Here is a 19,552-nt window from a genome sequence, read left to right as displayed (position 1 = left end):
GGGGTGGCTTCTGTGAGAAGATGCCAAAAGCTTTCCTCATGTCTGACAGAACCTGTGCCGATAACATACTGAACAAAGAACTTATGGCACAGATGCAAGTGCATCCAGAAAAGAGTGGAGTGAGAATGTGCTAGTGGAACAGCTCTGCAGACACTAAGTTGGTGAAGGAGGAGGGAGAGGAGGTGCTCCAAGTAGAAATTCCCCTGCAGCCTGTAGTGCAGACCATGGTGAGGCAGCTGTGCCCCTGAGGCCACAGAGGTCCACGGGGGACCGGCGATCCACCTGCAGTCCCTGGAGGATCCCACGCAGGAGCAGGTGGATGCCTGAAGGAGGCTGTTACCCATGGAAAGCCTGCATTGAAGCAGACTCCTGGGAAGACCTATGGCCCCATGGAGAGAGAAGCCCATGCTGCAGGAGGTTTGCTGGCAGGACTCGTGGCCCTGCAGGGGACCCACGCCAGAGCAGTCTGTTCCTAAAGGACTGCATGCTGCAGAAGGGTCCTATGCTGATGCAGTCTGTTCCTCAAGGACTGTACCCCATGGAAGGGACTCATGTTGGAGAAGTTCATGAAGAACTGCAGCCTGTGAGAAGGACTCACACTGGAGAAGTTTGTGAAGGACTGTTTCCCATGGGAGGGATGCCACGCTGGAGCAGGGAAAGAGTGGGAGGAGCTCCCTGAGGAGGAAGGAGTGGCAGAGACAATGTGTGATGAATTGACCACAACCTCTATTCCCTCCTTGCCCTGCACTGCTGACAGGGAGAAGGTAGAGTACATTGTGAATGAAGTTACAGCCAGGAAGAAGGGGAGGGTGGCAGAAGGGGCGTGGAGGGTTTAAGATTTGGGTTTATTTCTCATTATCCTACTCTGATTTGATTGGTAATGAACTAAATTGATTTCCCTAAGTCAAGTCTGTCGTGACAGTAACTGGTGAGTGATCTCTCCCTGTCCTTATGCCAACCCATGAACCCTTTGTTATATTTTCTCTCCCGTGTCCAGCTGAGGGGAGTGACAGTGTGGCTTTGCTGGGTACCTGGAGTCTAGGTGAGGTCAACCCACCACAGATGGCAAGAGTCACTTGAACACAGGCAAAACATTTGGATTGCAAAATAATTTTATAAGAGTACTTATGCATTAGTCTACTTAGTATTTTAGATTAAAAGAAATCACCAGTCTCTCAGACACTCCTTACCTGTGGTGTAAGCTCAACTTCAAGCTCACCAGACAAATACTGGCGTTCAAATTCAGCGTTCTCTCCAACATATGATGACACCATGCGTTTTATCTGCTTAGTCTGAAGCAGAAGACCAAGTCCAAAATTGTCAACACTGTGTAGAAAAAGCCAGACAATAGAGTTTTGTTGTAAACAAAGCACTTGATAAGCTTTAATGATTTAACAAGAAAGAACAAAGTTATCTCCCCCCACTAGGCATAAGGAATTGAAGACAAAAATCTAATTCTAGCTTGTAGGCAGGAAAACATTAAAGCTATAATTAAAATCTAAGATTTCAGTGTTCAGACTTCATCTCTTCCTAGGCACAGAATACCTCCAAAACTTCCTTTTAAGGACATTTCACATGTTAACAGCTACAAATAACAGCTTGACAAGTGGATATTTTACATATCCTTTAAAAAGTCTTACCAATTAATAGTCATACATGGCTTTGAGTGAACAAAGATATATTTTTGTTTACACTCTTGCTCCCCAGAAATAAGGTGATTGCTTAGAAGTCCAAGGAGAAAGGCACATTCACATTTACAGCACTAGTTTGCATATGAGGTAACACAATATTTGTACAAATTTTCTTATTATAGTAAATATTTTAATTTCTTACTAAGAAATTGCCTACTCCAACAGGGTTTTAGCACTGCAGTCAAGATTATCTTGTCTGTGTCAGCTTAAAATGAATGCCAAAGACGACATACAACATTTTGCTTGTGCCAGTGCTTCTAAAATTCTGAGATTCTTTGTGATGTTTGTCATCCTATATATTGTGTACTAATGGAACAGGAATATATTTCAAGAATTCCTGCAACAAAAAAGGCTACTTCAATTTGAGGAAATACAAGGTTAAAATATAAAAATGGAAATAAACATAGACAATATTGTAAAGGCATGTTTCTATCACATTTCCAACACGTTATGCAGGATGGCAGCAGACTGCTACATCTACACAAACCTCTTCTACATTTATGTTGGTTTCTGCAACTTATGAGCAGAGAACTCGGAACTTCCACTCCCCCGTGGGAAACATGCCATGATCCAGAAACACCTTACAAACAGTGATGTATATCTGCCACTAGTTGGCTTAGTTCAACATAAACTTAGTTATACACACACTGGCTTGAGATTTCAGGATAAGAAATACTGAAAAATATTAGAATAATCCTTTAAGATTCAGCATGCTGTAACTAACACACACGTGCTTACAATATATGCACACTGTTGAAAACACCACTGCTGATGGAAAGCTCCGAAAAGGACCAGATTAAAAAATTTTACTAATATGCAGTATTCACTTTCAAATATAAGACTGGTAATGCTTTGCCAGCACTGGCATCCCACACATGGGCTGCAGTAGTGCAGGTGAAAGGAGAGGGGCCGAGTGAGCAGGACCAGCACCAGCTCTCCACCTCCAACCACAACACTCTCAACAGCTGCACGGACAGACATGCACACGCAGTCAGAAGGACTGTGCAACTGCATGCATAAAGAGCACTATTTTAAGGTTAGGACTATTTTAAGAAGATGGCCCACTTAATATGCACACTCAGGCATTTTGGAAACTGCATGGGAGGAAGTGAAACAAGCTTCTCTGATCTGGTTCTCTGAATTTATTCTATGTTCTCTAGATATAAAATAATGTGACATATTATCAAAGCTTGCTCCATTCTCCAACTCTGACCTACTAAGAAGAATTTAAAATGTAGTTCTGATGCAACTTCAAAAATGTTGTGGTGCCAAAGCCTTGAGACTAAAATGTGTGTTGCCTGGAAACAACCTGTATTTTTATAACTCCCCACAGGAAAAAAATCTAGCAGTTTGAAACTGAAAGCACTGGGAATAGAATAGAAGGTCTTGTGGGCAAAAGGGATTAAAAAGGAGAATAAAAATAAAAATGCCGTAATTTCCTGTATAGGTTCATTCAAATCAGGATAGTCCCCCTCAAAAGAAAACCATCAAACCCTGACTTCTCGTTATAAAAGGTAGTAAGCAAATATAACAAATCAGTCAACATCTGATGTCAGTTTAATGGGTTGGTATAACTACAGTGCTGTGTAGCAAAAGTACAGAGAATTTAAAAACTGTGCAGTGTTCTCTAGTGCAAGAACAAGGGGCAGCTTGACCTGCTTGCAAACCAGAGTTTGCAATTTCTGTGTATCATTTGGGTGGTTAACACCACTCTTATCATTGCAAAACTTGGAAGTTATCAAGTAGAAACAAGCAGACACGAGACTCCTGTATGCAGACAATTAAATTCTGAGTGCTCTTTCACATGAGAAAGGATGGCAACATGAGAAGGTCAGGGGCTGATCTCTAATGGTTGAAGAAATTTCTGCCTCATTTCACTAAGATCCATAATCCTTCTTCCTATGTTCCTGTGTTCCAGCTACTGGAACACACCGTCCTTAACTGGATTTTGCATATCATCCTGCAAGATTCCATGCAGGATCCCATATGGATACACTTGATTCCCCAATCTACTGTATCTTCTCTCAAATAAAACGAAGAAATTAAGTAGAAAGTCGGCCAAAAGTTATTCTCTGCCACAGTCATGCCAAGTAGCTCTTCACTTAAGTCACTTTTTCTTGTCCCTCAAATGCAGCCAGAGTTGTTCAAAAACAAAATTGCTGTGAGGATCTGTCACTGAGCACACAAGTCTTACAGGAACCTTATTTCCCTATCCCAATGAGAACAAGAATTTTACCTTTCAAAAGTCATGCACCAGGAGGCTCTGCCTGCCTGATAACACAAAATTACTTCAACTCTCACATACATTTAATCTTTAGAGCAGCATCACAAAATCCTGTTGCTGTTACTCATATATTCATTTTAGAAGTAAATTTCTTTAAAGAAATATATCATTGTCCACCTCTTTTTAAAGGATGTAACCTCCATTCAGGTTTTCAGCTAAAATAACCTTCTTGCTTTCCACATATATCAGTTTTCATCTCTCTCCAAAAACTCATTTTAAGGACTTCAGCCCATTTTATGTTTCCTATGTTTTTCTCTTACATTTGAATGTTCTAAAAAACCAACGCTGCACACATAAAATGCTGTTCTCACTTCTGTTCTCCCAACCCTTTGCTTGTCATTTCACATCTCTATCTGATATTAAAATAAGAAAAACATTGTCTGGGCAAATTTCCTTCAATATAACACTTTTACGGTCATTTCAAGTTAGTTGTTTTCCCTTCCCATATTTTGCTGCTTTCTTGGTTGTTTCAGGCACAAAAGTTTGTTTTTGAACTTTTTAGCTTTAATTACTTTTATGTTGAAAGTGTTACCCCTAAAATATTTGTCTTTTAGGCAATGCTCTCCCTATCAAACAGTAACTACAAAAAGAAAAATAGAGCTTTTACTGAGTGAATGGAAAGAACCTATTCTATATCTCTATTTAAAAAGCTGCATTCAGTCCTTTAAAAATTTAAACAAAGGTGAGTACAATAAAAATGTTTTGCCCTAGATAGGAAAGAAGAAGGTGTGGTGGAAGCTGACATGGTTGTTATATGTGCTATCGGAAAATGGAAAGTACACAGTAGTGCTAGACAGAGAATGCTTTCTTTTGCCCTCAAAATTATTAAGATTTCTAGAAGTTTCTCTGTTCTGTATTAGGATGAAATGTAAATCATCAGAATACAAGAAATATATATCAGAAAAGAGATCTCACTAGGCACTCATCAAGGACGTAGGTGACCCAAGTTCCCCATTTCTACTGATGCAGACAAGAAAAATTACAGAGGTCTGGTTGTTTAGCAACATTTCTTTCTATTGCTTTGTCCCTCTCATATCTACAAAACCTTCCTGTCAAAAACTAATGCCTGCCTTTTCTAATTAAAAAAAGCAGCCAAAGATAACTGCAAAGATCTAGCCCACATATCTCCAGTATACTGGAAGTCAAAGGCAACATGTTGATGTTTCACTGCAGATAAACAATAATCTGCAGCCCTAAGACCTTTTTGTCTGGTGGCTCAAGCAAAACACATTCTACAGCATCACACAGAAGAAGAAATTACCTGTTTCCAAGCTGATAAAAGCCTCACACATCAACAAGCCCTACACACCTTGATGAAGCAAGGGATAGCAAATTGCATTCTTAGGCACAAAAAAAGGATCCTTCGAATGTCACACTCTGGCACAAGACATATGATTGCTTATTGTTTGGGGGTTTTTTTGAGTAAAAGGAGATAATTACAACTCTCTTCTCTCTCTGCCTTTGTGAAGACAGCTATATATATCTTAAAAAAGTGGCAGTGTCAGAACAGACTGGCTCCCCTCACTGGAAGGTAAGCAGCATCAATTAGCATGAGGGACTCCTTCTAGATCTCTTAAAGTGATGTGTTCCTCTACACTCATTGTTAAAAGATTCTCCAGAACCTGAGACAGTATATTCCTGGGAGATCCCACAAGGCCAGAAGTCATTTGTTATGAAAAATTACCATGAGTATCTTAAGTTTTGGAGATTAAAACACATTCACCAATGAGAAGCCAACATGATACCGAACCTAATCTTTCTCCTCTCATAATCTGGGGACTGGAAAGATGGGAGGGTAACTACATCACCGCTGAAGACTACAGATTGTGAAAGAAAAGCATGCAATATGAATCCTGGGGCAAGACTCCGCCTCAGGCAGAAACTAGTGTTTCCTGCAACTAGCTGTTGCTGCAGAGAAAAAGCATATTAATGGTTGGTCCTATTCCTGGGGAACGCTTTATGTAAAGCCATTAGTCAGCTTCTGGAGTTAGATGAGCAGTCTCTGCAGCCATCCAGCAAGTCCAAGTGTTGCATAATGAAGCAACACTTGAAACTTAGTAACAGATGGACTTGTTCCGAGCTTGAAATTTTCTTGGCAATAGGCTAGAAAACAATTTCCTCTATCATTCTCCATGTAGAAGAGGCTGTTTTTCTTCATAAACATCAGCTTCTCAGTGTTCAAAAGACCTCCAAGTTACATGCAATTATGCCTTCAGATAGATCCACAATTCCTAAGGAAGACCCGATATGCCCCCCAACTAAAAAGAATGCATGAATCACTTTGTGTTTCTTAGTAACACAGTCTTAAGCTTTCAGGCTCAGAGATGCCTGACTATAGCCTGAAATTTTACCAACATGAAAGAGGGTATGTGGATGAAAGCACCATCTGTGTTCTTAGGTCCACAAAAATAAAATATAATTCTGGCAGTACCAGAAAGAGATTCTTTATAGTCTTTGTGCAGAAAATGAGTAGATGCCTACCTAGATGGCTTTTGCCAGAAGACATGGAACATAAGTACAGGTTCACCAAGGGCAAAATTAATGAGGACAATCAGTCATGTAACAGTTCTTGATTACTTCCCCAGTCTTACAGCTGGCTCATAACAATGAGACTATGTCCCACAATAATCTCCCCATGTATTACACTGGAAGAGTACTAAGGAGCCAGCTCAAATGATATTCTGTTTCTCCTTCTCTGTCCATCACTTCCAGATGAGTACACAGAATTGGGCAAGGTGAGGAATAGGACTGAACTAAGAGAGAGAGAAAAACAGATTCAGTTCATAGAAAGGTAAATTACTCAGAGGTATGAGGTTTATTTGCCTTGTTGATTCTTGTCTTTAGCCAAATGTCTTGACACTATCTTAACCACCTTCTTTTTCCTAGGACACTTTTCCACCTGTCCAATAGCAAATTGTTCAATGGAAGGCAGAAAAGAGACGCTGAAGTTCTCTCAGGGAAGGTGATGAGAAAGGAGGAGGAAGAGAGAAGTATGGGTGCTGCCATATGCTAAAGAAGTCCTGGTCAGGAGAAGGAAGAAGTAGAACAGAAAACGGGGCAGTGGATCACAGCTCCCAGAAACCACATAAACTGTCTCATCAACTTTTCAGTCCATGGCAAAGGACAAAATAAACAGTGCACTGAATCTCTCAGCTCATCAGCCTGGGACTTCTTTCACTTTGAGGGGAGGAAGAAAAAAGAAAATAAGGGAGCTGTGGTTGTGGGGAATCATGAAGCTCAGCATGCAAACTGGCATGGCCCAGCCTTAATCCCCCTCTATTCGTTCTTTACAGTGTCTGCACTGTACCCTTGTCCCTGTGCTACTTCAGTCTTCTCATGGGAACTCTGTCCTCTTTGCTCTTCTCAGCTTCAGTTTCACAGCAAAATGGCAGTATTCTTCCTCTGCCATCCTACAAAAATATCCTGTGAGAATGACTGGGCATATAGGCCCAGTCCATCCAAAGGTTCAAAGGTAGATAATTTTTAAGAGGACAAAGTACTGTACGTTGCATGGTTACATCAGCAGCAAGATCTCCTTCTTCCACATTCCTTTTTGCTATGAAATGGCATACTGTGTATTTATTACAAGTAAAACAACTCTATTGAGAACTTTTAAAATTCACCATAGTTTTCCTGCACAATGAAGTTTATAGGGTATAGAGTTAATCTGATAAATATTTGAATTTCATCATGAATATATCATACTTCAAAAGTCACTTGGCTGAAAAATAGGTTTAACTTTCATTGTCACTCTTCTGTAACCAAGTTGACACATTTCCTCAACCATGCTGAGTTCCACAGCTATATTGTTCTCATTTCCAATCATAACTAGAAAGTTATCTGCACAGCTGATTTCTAAATAGTTCCATGTAGTGCAAAGTTAGTACAATTTGCCCTGCCAAAATCCTAAATAACCTCCACACTAAAATTAGCTAGATGACCTGGGCAGATTTTCAGGGATTTGCAGTTCACACAGTGTCACCAATTTAAGAGCTGTAAAAAAGCATCTCATTAGATTCTTTGTGAAAAATGGCGATGATTTTAAAAAAACGTAAACTGCTTCAAACAATCAAGTCCACTGAAAATATATACCTTGCCTCCCGATTTTGGCAACTTGCCATGTGCAGGATTTTACAGAACCCCACTCTTCTCTCTCTACCAAGTGAAATAAGAGTCCTGGGCAACCTTGTATTTCACTTCTGAAAGTAAATTTAACTGGCACATTTAAAGAATTCTTATGCATATGCAAAAATGACATACACAACATTAAGACACACTGAGCATCACCTTGATCCCATCTTTGTGTACATACAAGCCTCCTTCCAAGTCTCTCAGGCTTTTTCAGTTACATTTTAGCTTTCTGAATCAAGAGATTGTCAAATTCATTCCATTAAAATCACTTAATACCTAATACTATGTTGAAAAACTTCGTAAGTTCCTGTGAATTTGGAATGCAACTTCCACCTGAAGGTACTTTTATCTGTACATGGGCATTTTAACGTATTTTAATAAACATAATATAAAGATAGATAAAGATAGATAGATAGATAGATAGACAGATAGATAGATAGACAGACAGACAGACAGACAGACATAATTTTAGTAGCAATAATGATGGAATTAAGCCACAGGAGCTACATGCAAGAAACAATGGGGAGTCTGTGGCAAAGATGGCGGACATGTTTTGGTTTTAACAGAAACATACAATTCCAAGCAATGACTGAAAAATGAGAAAACCTTAAACTTTAAAATACAAAGCCTTTATCAAACCTGTCTTGAATTCAAAACATTTAATTGCTAAGAATATAAAACTGCCTTCTGTGCTTTAGAATATGGGGTGCATAAGTTTACCAATGCATCTGATCCCATAGAATAGTGCCTTATAGAGATTTGGGAACCACAAGTAGCCCAGCCCATTAGGAAAGCAAGAGTATTATGCTCAACAGAACTAAGTAACTCCATTCAGGCATCATGACCAACAGTTCAAATGTTTATGTCAAAGCTATACTTCTCCTTCTTAATGTATAATACTGTAACTTCAGAAGACCTTCAAAAAGAGTAGAGAGACCAAAGGTTCAAAAAGCTGGTAATGCCTTTTAAGAACACTGTCTGAACCAGTGATAATCTGACTGCATGCTGTCAATCTCCTTTCAGATGATCACTCGGGTGATTAGTAATTAAGACATTAACTGTGACTTCTCTATTTTTACTGTAAGTGAAAACCTTCTGTTCAACACTATCGCATTCAAAAAGTATGCATATTTAACTCCCAAAAGCAAAGCCCAATTCTGACAGAACAGTCAGACCACGTCTGTAGCTACCACAGACAGTGGGCTTCGGTTATATCCAGCACAAATTCAGCTTACTAAGGTGGTAGAGACAGAGGGGAAGTGTTGATGTCAGAATATGATTATACCCAGAATTAGTTATCCATTCCATTAAGCGCAATTAACTAAAAACAATAATTTCATTTGACTATTTAAACTTTCATTTTAAATATTTGGCTATGCTGACAAGAACACATCTTTTGTTGCAACATAGATCCTGAAACAACAGGTCTGATAGCCTGCATTAGGCATTAGGCATTAGGCTTAGCATAGGCTGACCCAAAACCTCCAAGTCCCAAGCTCCAAGTAACTTGAAATCAGAATGCAACAAGATACCACAAAGTTACAAGCAGATGGAAAAACAGCCACATGCAAGAATGTACTGTATAACAATCACAATTATGCTGGGAATTTACTGAATCAATGCTTAAAACAAGGACCTACTTACATATGTAGAATGGAATAAATTTAAACAAAAATGCAGCAAAACTTTAATAAAATGGATTTTGGTAGCTTACTAAGACAAAATACTCTAAATTTAAAGGACTTAAAAAACACAGTGTAAAGGAACTATTTAAAATATGAACTATATGAGCAAAACAAGTTATAAGGGAAGATATGAGAGGCTGTATTTTAGAAGCACATCCACCTATCAAGGTTATCTTTCGCTATCACCCTGCTTCACAAGCTTCAGTTTCCCCTGCGAGTTGTGTAAATAGCAGAGGTATTAGATATTTGTACTGCTTCCCTTTCAAACACTTTGCCTTGTTTGGCTTGGCAAAACAGTAACTGCTCTTAAAGGTGCTGTTCCACTGGCTAGCACACAGTGTGAGCACTACTGCAATGCACAGCAGCAGACAGTAAGTTTAGCAGTATGATGTTTCTAACCAGGGCCCCAATAAAAAGGCCAAAACAAGGACTTCACCTGCCAGCAATTATATGACTAGAACAAGTTCTTGCAGGAGGAATCTCCTCCCCATTACACTGCAGCACAGAACAGTAAGTAGGATGTGAACTTGTGAACATCCTACTCCTTTAAAGTTGTTTCCAGAGACTGCCAAGCTGAACCTTCTGTCCAGCTGAAAGAGAGCTGGCAAGAACACTTCAGGACTTCCTAATTACTGCTTTTCCCTAGATGTAAGTGAATCGCTGTCTCCACTGCTGCTATTTTAGTTATAAACAGATAGCTCTCTGACACATTCCATGGTTCACAGGCATGTGATTTAATCCATGTAGCTGCTGCACTGCTCTCCAGAATAGGTTGTCTGTCTATGTACTTGGCTCCTTCCCTGCTCCAATAACAAGCTGCTTGCTAACCCTACTGCAGAATGAGAAAACCTAGCCACAACCAATTACCTCCTGTTTGCCAGAAGAAAACAGCTGCAGTCAGGAAGCTGAAACACAGCAGGGCATCAACTGCAGCACAATGTCACCAAAGCAAATACACTGAATCACGTGGCATCTTGAAAGTGGCCAATTACTCATCCCATAAAGTGCCCGACATCTCCATATTAGAGGAACAATTAACCCTTTGAATACTACTGTTGCAGGGAATATGACTGCTGCGCTACTTCAGTTGTAAAGACATTTATTAGTATTGCAATACTTGATCATACCACTATACTTCTGGACATGGTATCAGAAGATGCACAGTATTAGAAAAGCACGCTTTTTGACATGCTAATTAGAAGATTAGAAATGGTATCAATTCCTGCGATGAGAATTCTGACTCTATTACTGACAACACCTGTGTTTTCACCTGGTTCCCAAATCCTACCAAACTGTAGTAGGCTAAGTTCCATATAAAAATAATTCAATAAATAAAAACAACAGATGAAACAAGTATTTTATTATTAATTAAATTTCAAAATAAATTATACTGTTCAACTTGAGAGAAAAACTTGTATTTTTACAAACTAGACTTTTTGAAAACTCTAGATGTCCTTGAGCATTTTCAAATTGTTACACTGTTCTGTGAGGAACTCCCCAGACTTCCATAAATGATGTTAATGGAAAACTGGTTTCCAGGAAAAAAGGAATTAAATTTTGCTTTCCTGCCAGCAACCAAAAGCTTTACAGAAATCACTTCAGCCTCAAAGTTCAAAGAGTTTTCAGGAAAGTTAACATTATTTCAACGAAAATTAATTCTAACCTATAACATCACAAACTATATGCAGAAAACAATGCAAAACATCTTCTTCTCCATTCTGTTCCACAATGCTCCTCTTTCCACTTTTCCTCACAGTCAAACTTTCACCTCCCTCTCGGAAACATCTGTGCAATCTCTCTATGGACATATATGTGTGTCATCCAAAAATAAGACGATGAAGAAAGTTAATGATCCCTAGTGATTGACCTTTCCACTCAAAACTGTCTTTCCCTCTCCTTCTTCCAGCAAAAATTGCTTCCCACAAGATCCTAAGGAGCTTAAATTTTACTGTGTATGTACCAAATACCAAAACAAATAATCTCTTATCCAATGAATGTGCAATTCATATTTTGCATATCAATATTTTTATTTAATTTCATTTCTATTTTCTTAAGGCATTCAACAGAAGTGGCTGTAAATATTTTTCTATATGAAGATCATTAGGTATTGTGGAGTCTACTGCAATGAACAGCTGCTGTAAAAATTAGGCCAAATGAGAAGCTGAGAAACTGTATGTGGAAGAACTATTCTCACTGTCAAACCCACTAATGTGCAAATATTTTAAAAAATCAATCAAAAATTTCAAGACTTATTAAAGAGCCTCTCCATTCTTTTATTGCAGATGTTTTCCACTGTTTTTTGTGTTGTTTGGGGTTTTTTTAAAGTAACAAAAATACAGTAGGAAGGTCAGAAAGCACCGAATTGAGTTTAAAAGTATATCATCATTTGGAAATGCACATGCACAAACATAAAATCACTGACAGTACATTTAAAGCATCTAAATCAGAATTTTTAGTTACAGTCAACTAGTTGAATATATATAAATGTACATAATTGCAACTCTCTACAACAGTGACAGCTCTTCCCTGACAAGGCTGAGTATACATACATACTGTACTCTCTGGGCTCATTCAAAAAATAACACTTTCAAACCAAGCTGTGTGGTTAATATGAAAATTATGATGGTGAAAATAAAAGGTTTTTCATATATATCAGCATTTTTCTGTGAGTGGAATATTTACTCTGTACCTATTAAACCACAGACACATGAATACCTACCCTGCATTGTTACTGACTGCAGTTATTCCCTTTACTCCAGTCTTCAGTAAACCCCCAATGAGGTTTTCAGGAATCCCACACAATCCAAAACCTACACAAAATACAAGAAAACTGAATATGTAATAACTGTTTGAAAGAACACAGATTATTTAGAAGTCTGGGAATTAAAAATCTTTTCTGAGTAAAACAAGCTCCTTAGCTGACTAAATAAATCAACACTTCTGGAAAGATTTGCACCGTAGTACTGTAATCTCGTGGTCAGACTTCTTCCCAGTTTGCATGAAAGCCCTTTAGCCATCGGGGATCTGCTCACACACAAATGGCCTTTGGGGAAGGGCTCCAGGGCCTTGGCTCTCCTGACATCCTAACCCCTGTACTCATTATTTCTCCTTCTCTTTCTACCCACCCAACCTTCAGATCTCTGCTGCGCATCCCATACAACTTAGCCTATAATTAGGTGATAAAAATCTGGGAATCTGAACACCCTTGGGAAGATGTGTAACTGGAAGCACAGTAACCAAAATCTCCACTCAGGCACAGGTGCCTCACACTCCCACTTGTTATGCAAGAACCCAGTATGCCCAAAGTGAAATACCATGTCACACTACAGGTACTATCATTTCACAAAATTGCAGAGTCAGGTTGGAAAAGACCTCTGAGATCATCAAGTCCAACCTATCGTGGCCTCAGATCTTTTCTTCAAACAACAACCAACCAACAACTAACCAAACAAAAAAAAATTTTCCCACGAGGAATTTTGCCTCATTATACATCTCCAGTGAGGTTTCTCATGTTTTACAATGTTACATTCATTACCTCTTCAATATCAAAACAACCTTCAAAATACAGAAATCACTTTTCTTCACACAGATGGAACAGTATGAAATTGTGGAGGCATCTAGAATATTCAAAGGCTCAAGTCACAGTGAAAGTCAGTATGATACAACTTCTTGACTCTTCTGGAAATGCCACACATAACGATTAAGTGTAACATAGATAAGTATTATTATAAGTATATATATCTTCACTTCCTAACAGCAAAAGCTGATTACGCAACTTGTTCAAGGTCACAGAGACCGAGAGAAGAGGCAGATACAGGGTACAGAGAATGTTACCATAAAAATAATCAAACCAAATCGTGAAATAACTATGCTATCTTGAAAGAGCCCACGTTGATTTTCTGGATTCAAACTAGGATAAGTAGAGTCCAATATTTTTTTAGTGGGAAAGAAAGGTAATGAGGTTTCTGAGGCTTTTTTCCTCCCCTAAGGCACAACCTGGATTTTCTCACTGAAAGAATATGCCCCTCACGGGCAGAGTAGGAAACCACTTGTTTAAAAAAACCATGCAATTCCACGAATTCTCAAATTAGTTAATATTAAAAGAAACATGGTAAATGAATAAAAAGTATCTCATTAACAGAACGTGACTGCATCCTTAAGGAACTTAAATATTTACCACCAACAAGTATAGTTGCCCCATTGGGTATATCTTTTACAGCTTCCACAGGATCAGTATAAAATTTGGTGTTGCGATGAGAGCTCGTAGAAAAATAGCATCCACAAATCTGGAACAATAAAAGAAACAAGCGAATGAACAAAAAGCATTATACAGTAGCTTTATAATGAAAACCATGCCTCTGGTTACATGAAAGGGAAAATATATGAAAAAATATATTCCTACTGTAAATACTTAACATGGGGACATGGGGGAAAGAAGGCCACAGGTCTCCAAAACAAAAGAATTCCATCCTGAATTGCTGACAAATTGTGACTTACTGCAAACAGATTTACAAATGGAATTCCTCAGCACAAATTACAGCAATCCACAGACTTCTCAAACCTATATACTGCCATGTGGAGCTTCAAAGATATCCAGACACTAAACATAAACAGAAATTGCTGAAGCAGAGAGGCACCATCACCACAGAATTTGAGTGGAAGCCAAGGAACAGTATGAAGGACAGCACTGTACTGGCAGTATAGTATGCAGGGACACCCTTCAACAGAGTGAACTTTCCCCATCTTCCTGACGTAGTCTTAATGCTTCCTAACAGAGTCTAAGGCTCTCTTTGTGTTGTTGAAGAACAGCCCAGAACCAGGGAGACTCCAAAAAATGTGTGACATATGGAGGGCAAGAGGAACTCAGCGTAAGTCTCACCCCCAAACAGACACTTCAAAATGCAAAGCCATTAGAGAGAAATAATAACTCATCTATAACGTTCTTAGGTTACAGTCACCTTTTTTTCCCTTTATTTCCCACTAATATCATGCACTAATACTAACCAAGTACTTGTTCAGGCACCAGAAAAAAATTGTAATTTAAGTCACTACATTGATACAGTCTCAATAAATTGAGAAAATCTGGAAGCTAAAGTACTATCGACTAGTGTTTCCACTTCTTTATTTGATAGGAGAAGTGAAAATTTTTAGATTGTGAAAGAGGGACAAAAATTAATAAATAAACAAGGTAGTCTACCAATGTTTTAAAGACAATAGCCAAATTCTTCCCTGAAGAGTTGCCTTAAGATACAGTTACAACTAGGACAACAATTTTTGGCTCAGTTTCAAGATTACACAAACTGTCCTCTTTCTAAAATTAAAGCTGCAAGAGTTTATACTGAATATTAAAAAGACTTTCTGAATGGAAGCTTACAGCCTTCCCAGTGGAAACATTGACATTCCTCTGCTTTGATGGGCTCAATCAAAAATCAGTATGTGGGTCATGAGAAACAGTGTCAGGTGAGAAAGACTACAAGAGCCTTCCACATGCCAAATCATACTATGACCACTTCTTCACTGATCCATGATATTTGAAAAGTCATAGAGTCAGGTAAAGTCCCTCGAGATTTGTCCAAAAGGAAACATTCTACCCATCTTTTAAAAGGGTAGAAAGCAGGATCCTGGAAACTACTGACCTCTCAGTCTCCCCTCTGTGTCTGGGAAGACCATGGAACACATCCTCCAGGAAGCTGTGCTAAGGCACATGGAGGACAGGGAGGTGATTTGGGACAGACCACATGGCTTCAGCAGGGTCAAGTCCTGCCTGACTAACCCAGTGGCCTCCTATGATGGAGTGACTTCATAATGGATGGGGGAAGGGCTACGGATTTATCTGCACTTCTGTAAAGCCTTTGACATGGTCCCCCACAACATCCTTCTAATTTGAAAAGAGACAGATTTGATTGCATGGACTGTTTGATGGACAAGGAATTGGTTGGATGGTCACATCCAGAGGGTAGTGGTCAATGGCTCAGAGTCCTTATGGATACTGGTGATGCACGGTATCCCTCAGGGGTCTGTACTGGGACCAAGACTGTTTAATAGCAATGACGAACAGGGATCGAATGCACCCTCAGCAAATCTGCAAACTTGGTGACACCAAGCCAAGTGTTGCACTTGACACCTCAAGGGACAGGATGCCATCCAGAAGGACCTGCACAAGGTCACTGAACTGGCCCATGGGCATCTTATGAGGTTCCACAAGGCCAAATACAGCGTGCCGCATGTGGGTCGGGGCAATCCCAAGAATGAGTACAGACAGGGAGAAAAGCCCTCGTGAGAAGGACTTGGGGGTGCTGGTGGATGAGAGGCTGGACATGATCCAGCCATGTGCACTCACAGCCCAGAAAGCCAAATGTGTTCTGAGCTGCATCCAAAGCAGTGTGGCAAGCAGGTCAAGGGAGGGGATTCTATCCCTCTGCTGCACTCTGGTGAGACCCCACCTTGCGCACTGCATCCAGCTCTAGGGTCTCCAGCACAGGAAAGAAGTGAACCTGTTGGAGCATGTTCAGAGGGGAACCACGACTAGAGGGCTGGAGCACCTCTCCTCTGTGAGCACAGGTTGAGAGAGTTGCAGTTATGCAGTTTGGAGAAGAGAAGGCTCCAGAGAGCCTTCAATACTTGAAGAAGGCTTACAAGAAAGATGGGGACAAACCTGTTAGTGGGGTCTGCAGCAATAGGACAAGGCATAATGGTTTTAAACCAGAGGACGGTATATTCAGACCAGATATAAGGAAGAAATTTTTTTACTGTGAGAGTGGTGAGACATTGGAATAAATTGCCCAGAGAAGCTGTGGGTGCCCCATCCCTGGAAACATCCAAGGTTAGGCTGGACAGGACCCTGAACAACCTGATCTAGCTGAAGATGTCCTGGCTGAATGCAGGAGGCTTGGACTAGAGGACTTAAGTGTCCTTCCAACCCAAACTATCCTATAATTTACGATTCTCTTAGAAACATTTTTTCATAATGACAATAGGCTGAAAAGAGCATCTCTCCTGGTCCCATTTGGTGTGCAATTGACAAAAGAAGTATTAAGTGCTGGCAGCCTTGTGAGCTGCAGTACAACTGGGCTGCAAGCAGGCTCGACGGCCAGGGCTGAAAGGAGGCCAGGGCTCTGCTGTGTCCTTGTACCTACTCATAGGAAAATATTTTAAAGAGGCCACGTGGCACCTTTTCTATAATCTTCCCGTCTGCATGCTACAGTGGTGAACAGAGCAGCATGTATTACACAAGCGTGCATTCACAGGTTGTACAGCTCTTATAAGAGTATCTGCCCTTCTATACTAAATATGTTCCTTTCAGTCTCTTTCCCACCCCCTTGCTGTTTGAAAGGTGGGCTTTCATGGAGCTGAGGTGACAAGGGATCACCCATGCTGTCCTGCACACTGGAGCAGCAAGCTAAGATCTCAGGATCCGGCAGCACTTCTGGCAGCCCAGTTTTAAGAAAGTAACACAGAGAAGGATGAGTTCTTGGAATAACCAATTGAACTGAAGTAAATTTTATGGAAAAGCAAAAGCGTGACTTAGCAAAATAAAACCTGGAAGTGCTATGTGCTAAGATTTATCATCAGGAGAAGTAAACATGGGCATGAGAAGGTGAGCTGTTTCACCTAAGTAAAATAAGAAAAGCCACAAAGAGACTTCTTCTTTTCTTTCTTTCTGAAGAAAGAAAGAAAATAACTTGGCTATGTGGGCTGGAAACCATTAGAGCCATGAGGTTTGGCAGGAAGGCAGTAGGAGATGGCGGGGCTGCCAGCGAGGTGCACACACCTGCTGCCACCCCCGGGGGCGGTGAGGGCAACGTGGAAACACACCGTAACAAGCTGTAACTGTGCTGCCTTCTGAAATGCTGGGGAAATAAATCTTAAAAGTATGTAAAAAAAAAAAAACTTAAAAAAACCCCCCAAAACAAACAAACAAACAAACAAAAAAACCACCACCACCACCCCCCAAAAAAAAAAAAAACCCTGCAAGCCAAACCTCCCGTGACACTCTCCCAAGGTCACCGCATCGCTACCCACCGCCGGGGCCGGCCCTGCCGCGGGGCCGCGCTCTGCGCTCCCTCTTCCCGCCCGCCGCCCACGGAGCTCCCTCGGCACAGACCCTTCACGAACAAAGCCCGTCGCGGCCCCGTAGGGCGGGAAGAGCCTCCCCCGCGGCTGCGGGGCGGCCGCCCCCGCCCGGGGCTCCGGCCACCCCCGCGGGACACGGTGGTCCCGGCATGGGCGGCTGCGGGCGGGTTCCCCGCCGAGGTCAGCGGCGGGCAGGGGCAGGCGGAGGGGTCTGAGGGGTCTGAGGGGTCTGAGCCGCCTCCTCCGCCGCCCCCCGCCCTTACCTCGGCCCTGCGCGCGGCCGGCAGGAGGATGCGGCGGCCCAGGGGCTGCAGCAGGAATTTGAACGCCGCCATCTTCGCGCTGCGCGGCTGTCGGGGAGCGGAGCGAGGGGCGGCGGCCGGGCCGGGGCGGCGGGTGCGGGCGCTCGGCGGAGGGCGAAGAGGGCGAGGGGAGCGGCGGCGGCGGGACGGCGGATCCCGCGGGCGGGGGAGTGCGAGGGGCTCGGCCCTGACGCGCGCTGACGTCGGTGCGGCCGAGGCGGGGCCGGCGGCTGAGGGGGCCCGGGGATAGCGGCTGCCGGAGCCCCCTTGGCCCGGCTCCGTCCGGCAGCCGGGAGAGCTGTCCAGCCTCCCGTCGCTGCCGAGCCCAGGGTGCCCGTCGCTGGCGCTCTCCCACGGGGAGGAGCAGCCCCTACTCCGGTAGCTGCCACTGGCACCGCCGGCCCATCAGACAGCGGTTTTGTTCATAAAAACCATCAGAGCCCACACGGGTGGGAAAGCAATCAGTGTTACATCACTGTTACAATCACTTCAATAAACAACAGGTTTTCCTGTTTTCCTTTCCTTTTTCCTGTTTTCCTCTCCACGGTTTCCGCAAATGGACAGCTCAGATGCACCATCGCAGCTGTCTTCCTGCAAGTTAAGGTGGCTTAAATTTCTGCCCTATCACTTTCTGGCTGAGGACTAACACCACAAGAATAAAGGAAAGGACAGAGGCTTTGAATGGTTTACGTTTCCAGTGCACAGCCCTCGGAGCACAGCCTGGGTGAGCCAGGCTCCAGTAAGCACATGGTTTCCACAGGGCGCTTGGATGCTATGTTTGGGTGGGAAAATATTACTAGAATAGATGTCGGCTCGTTTAAGCAGCAGCCACGTGAGGTGAACTCCTGGCCCTTCTGCTGCTTCTAGGAGGACAATTCAAAGCATGACTCTGCCATTATTTATGCTCTCTAAAAATACCCCACATAATCAGTGCATGCCCCAACAATGCCCAATAGAACAGAAGGATTCACAGGAAAATGCGAGAAGCTGTTCAGATGCAGGAAAATAAGTTCTCATGCGCATGACAAGTCACCCTTCTGGCAGGTCATGCTGCTCCTCGTCTTGTTTCCAGGCTGTTTCCATTGCAGCTGCCAGCCTCTCTGTACTTTGCCATTGCAGTAATCAACATGCAGCAGGATAACTTACAAGGAAACCAAGGTTTAAGAATGTGCTACACACCCTGTCCGTTTTATTCAGAGCGTTGGTCCAGCCTTGCAGGTGCTGGTTCATGGCCTGTGGCATGCCACTCTCCTATCCATTTTAAAAGGTGGGACCTGTAGTTATATTTCACATAACAGACAAACCTTGCAGATGCCAGTGAAGTGTGGTGGTGGTGCCTTGACTGTTGTGAAGGTTTTCAGTTGGTTAGCTTTTTCTAGTTATTCA

The 19,552-nt window shown here is 41.9% G+C and overlaps 1 protein-coding gene across 1 annotated transcript in view; it reads right to left on the bottom strand.

The window, feature by feature from the left end:
* The window catches only part of OXCT1 (3-oxoacid CoA-transferase 1), an 88,089-nt gene extending 69,632 nt beyond the window's left edge, over window positions 1-18,457 (bottom strand). Inside the window, exons 1-4 of the mRNA XM_064642009.1 lie at window positions 18,128-18,457; window positions 13,969-14,077; window positions 12,511-12,601; window positions 1,191-1,326 (exon numbers count right to left, since the gene is read on the bottom strand). Coding sequence (XP_064498079.1) covers window positions 1,191-1,326; window positions 12,511-12,601; window positions 13,969-14,077; window positions 18,128-18,199 — 408 coding nt within the window. The 5' untranslated portion in view covers window positions 18,200-18,457. The remainder of the gene's footprint in view (window positions 1-1,190; window positions 1,327-12,510; window positions 12,602-13,968; window positions 14,078-18,127) is intronic.
* Between the last annotated feature and the right edge of the window lie 1,095 nt (window positions 18,458-19,552).

Source organism: Pseudopipra pipra, chromosome Z (assembly GCF_036250125.1).
Source record: "Pseudopipra pipra isolate bDixPip1 chromosome Z, bDixPip1.hap1, whole genome shotgun sequence".
NCBI lineage: Eukaryota > Metazoa > Chordata > Aves > Passeriformes > Pipridae > Pseudopipra > Pseudopipra pipra.
This window is presented reverse-complemented; position numbering and strand designations above follow the sequence as displayed.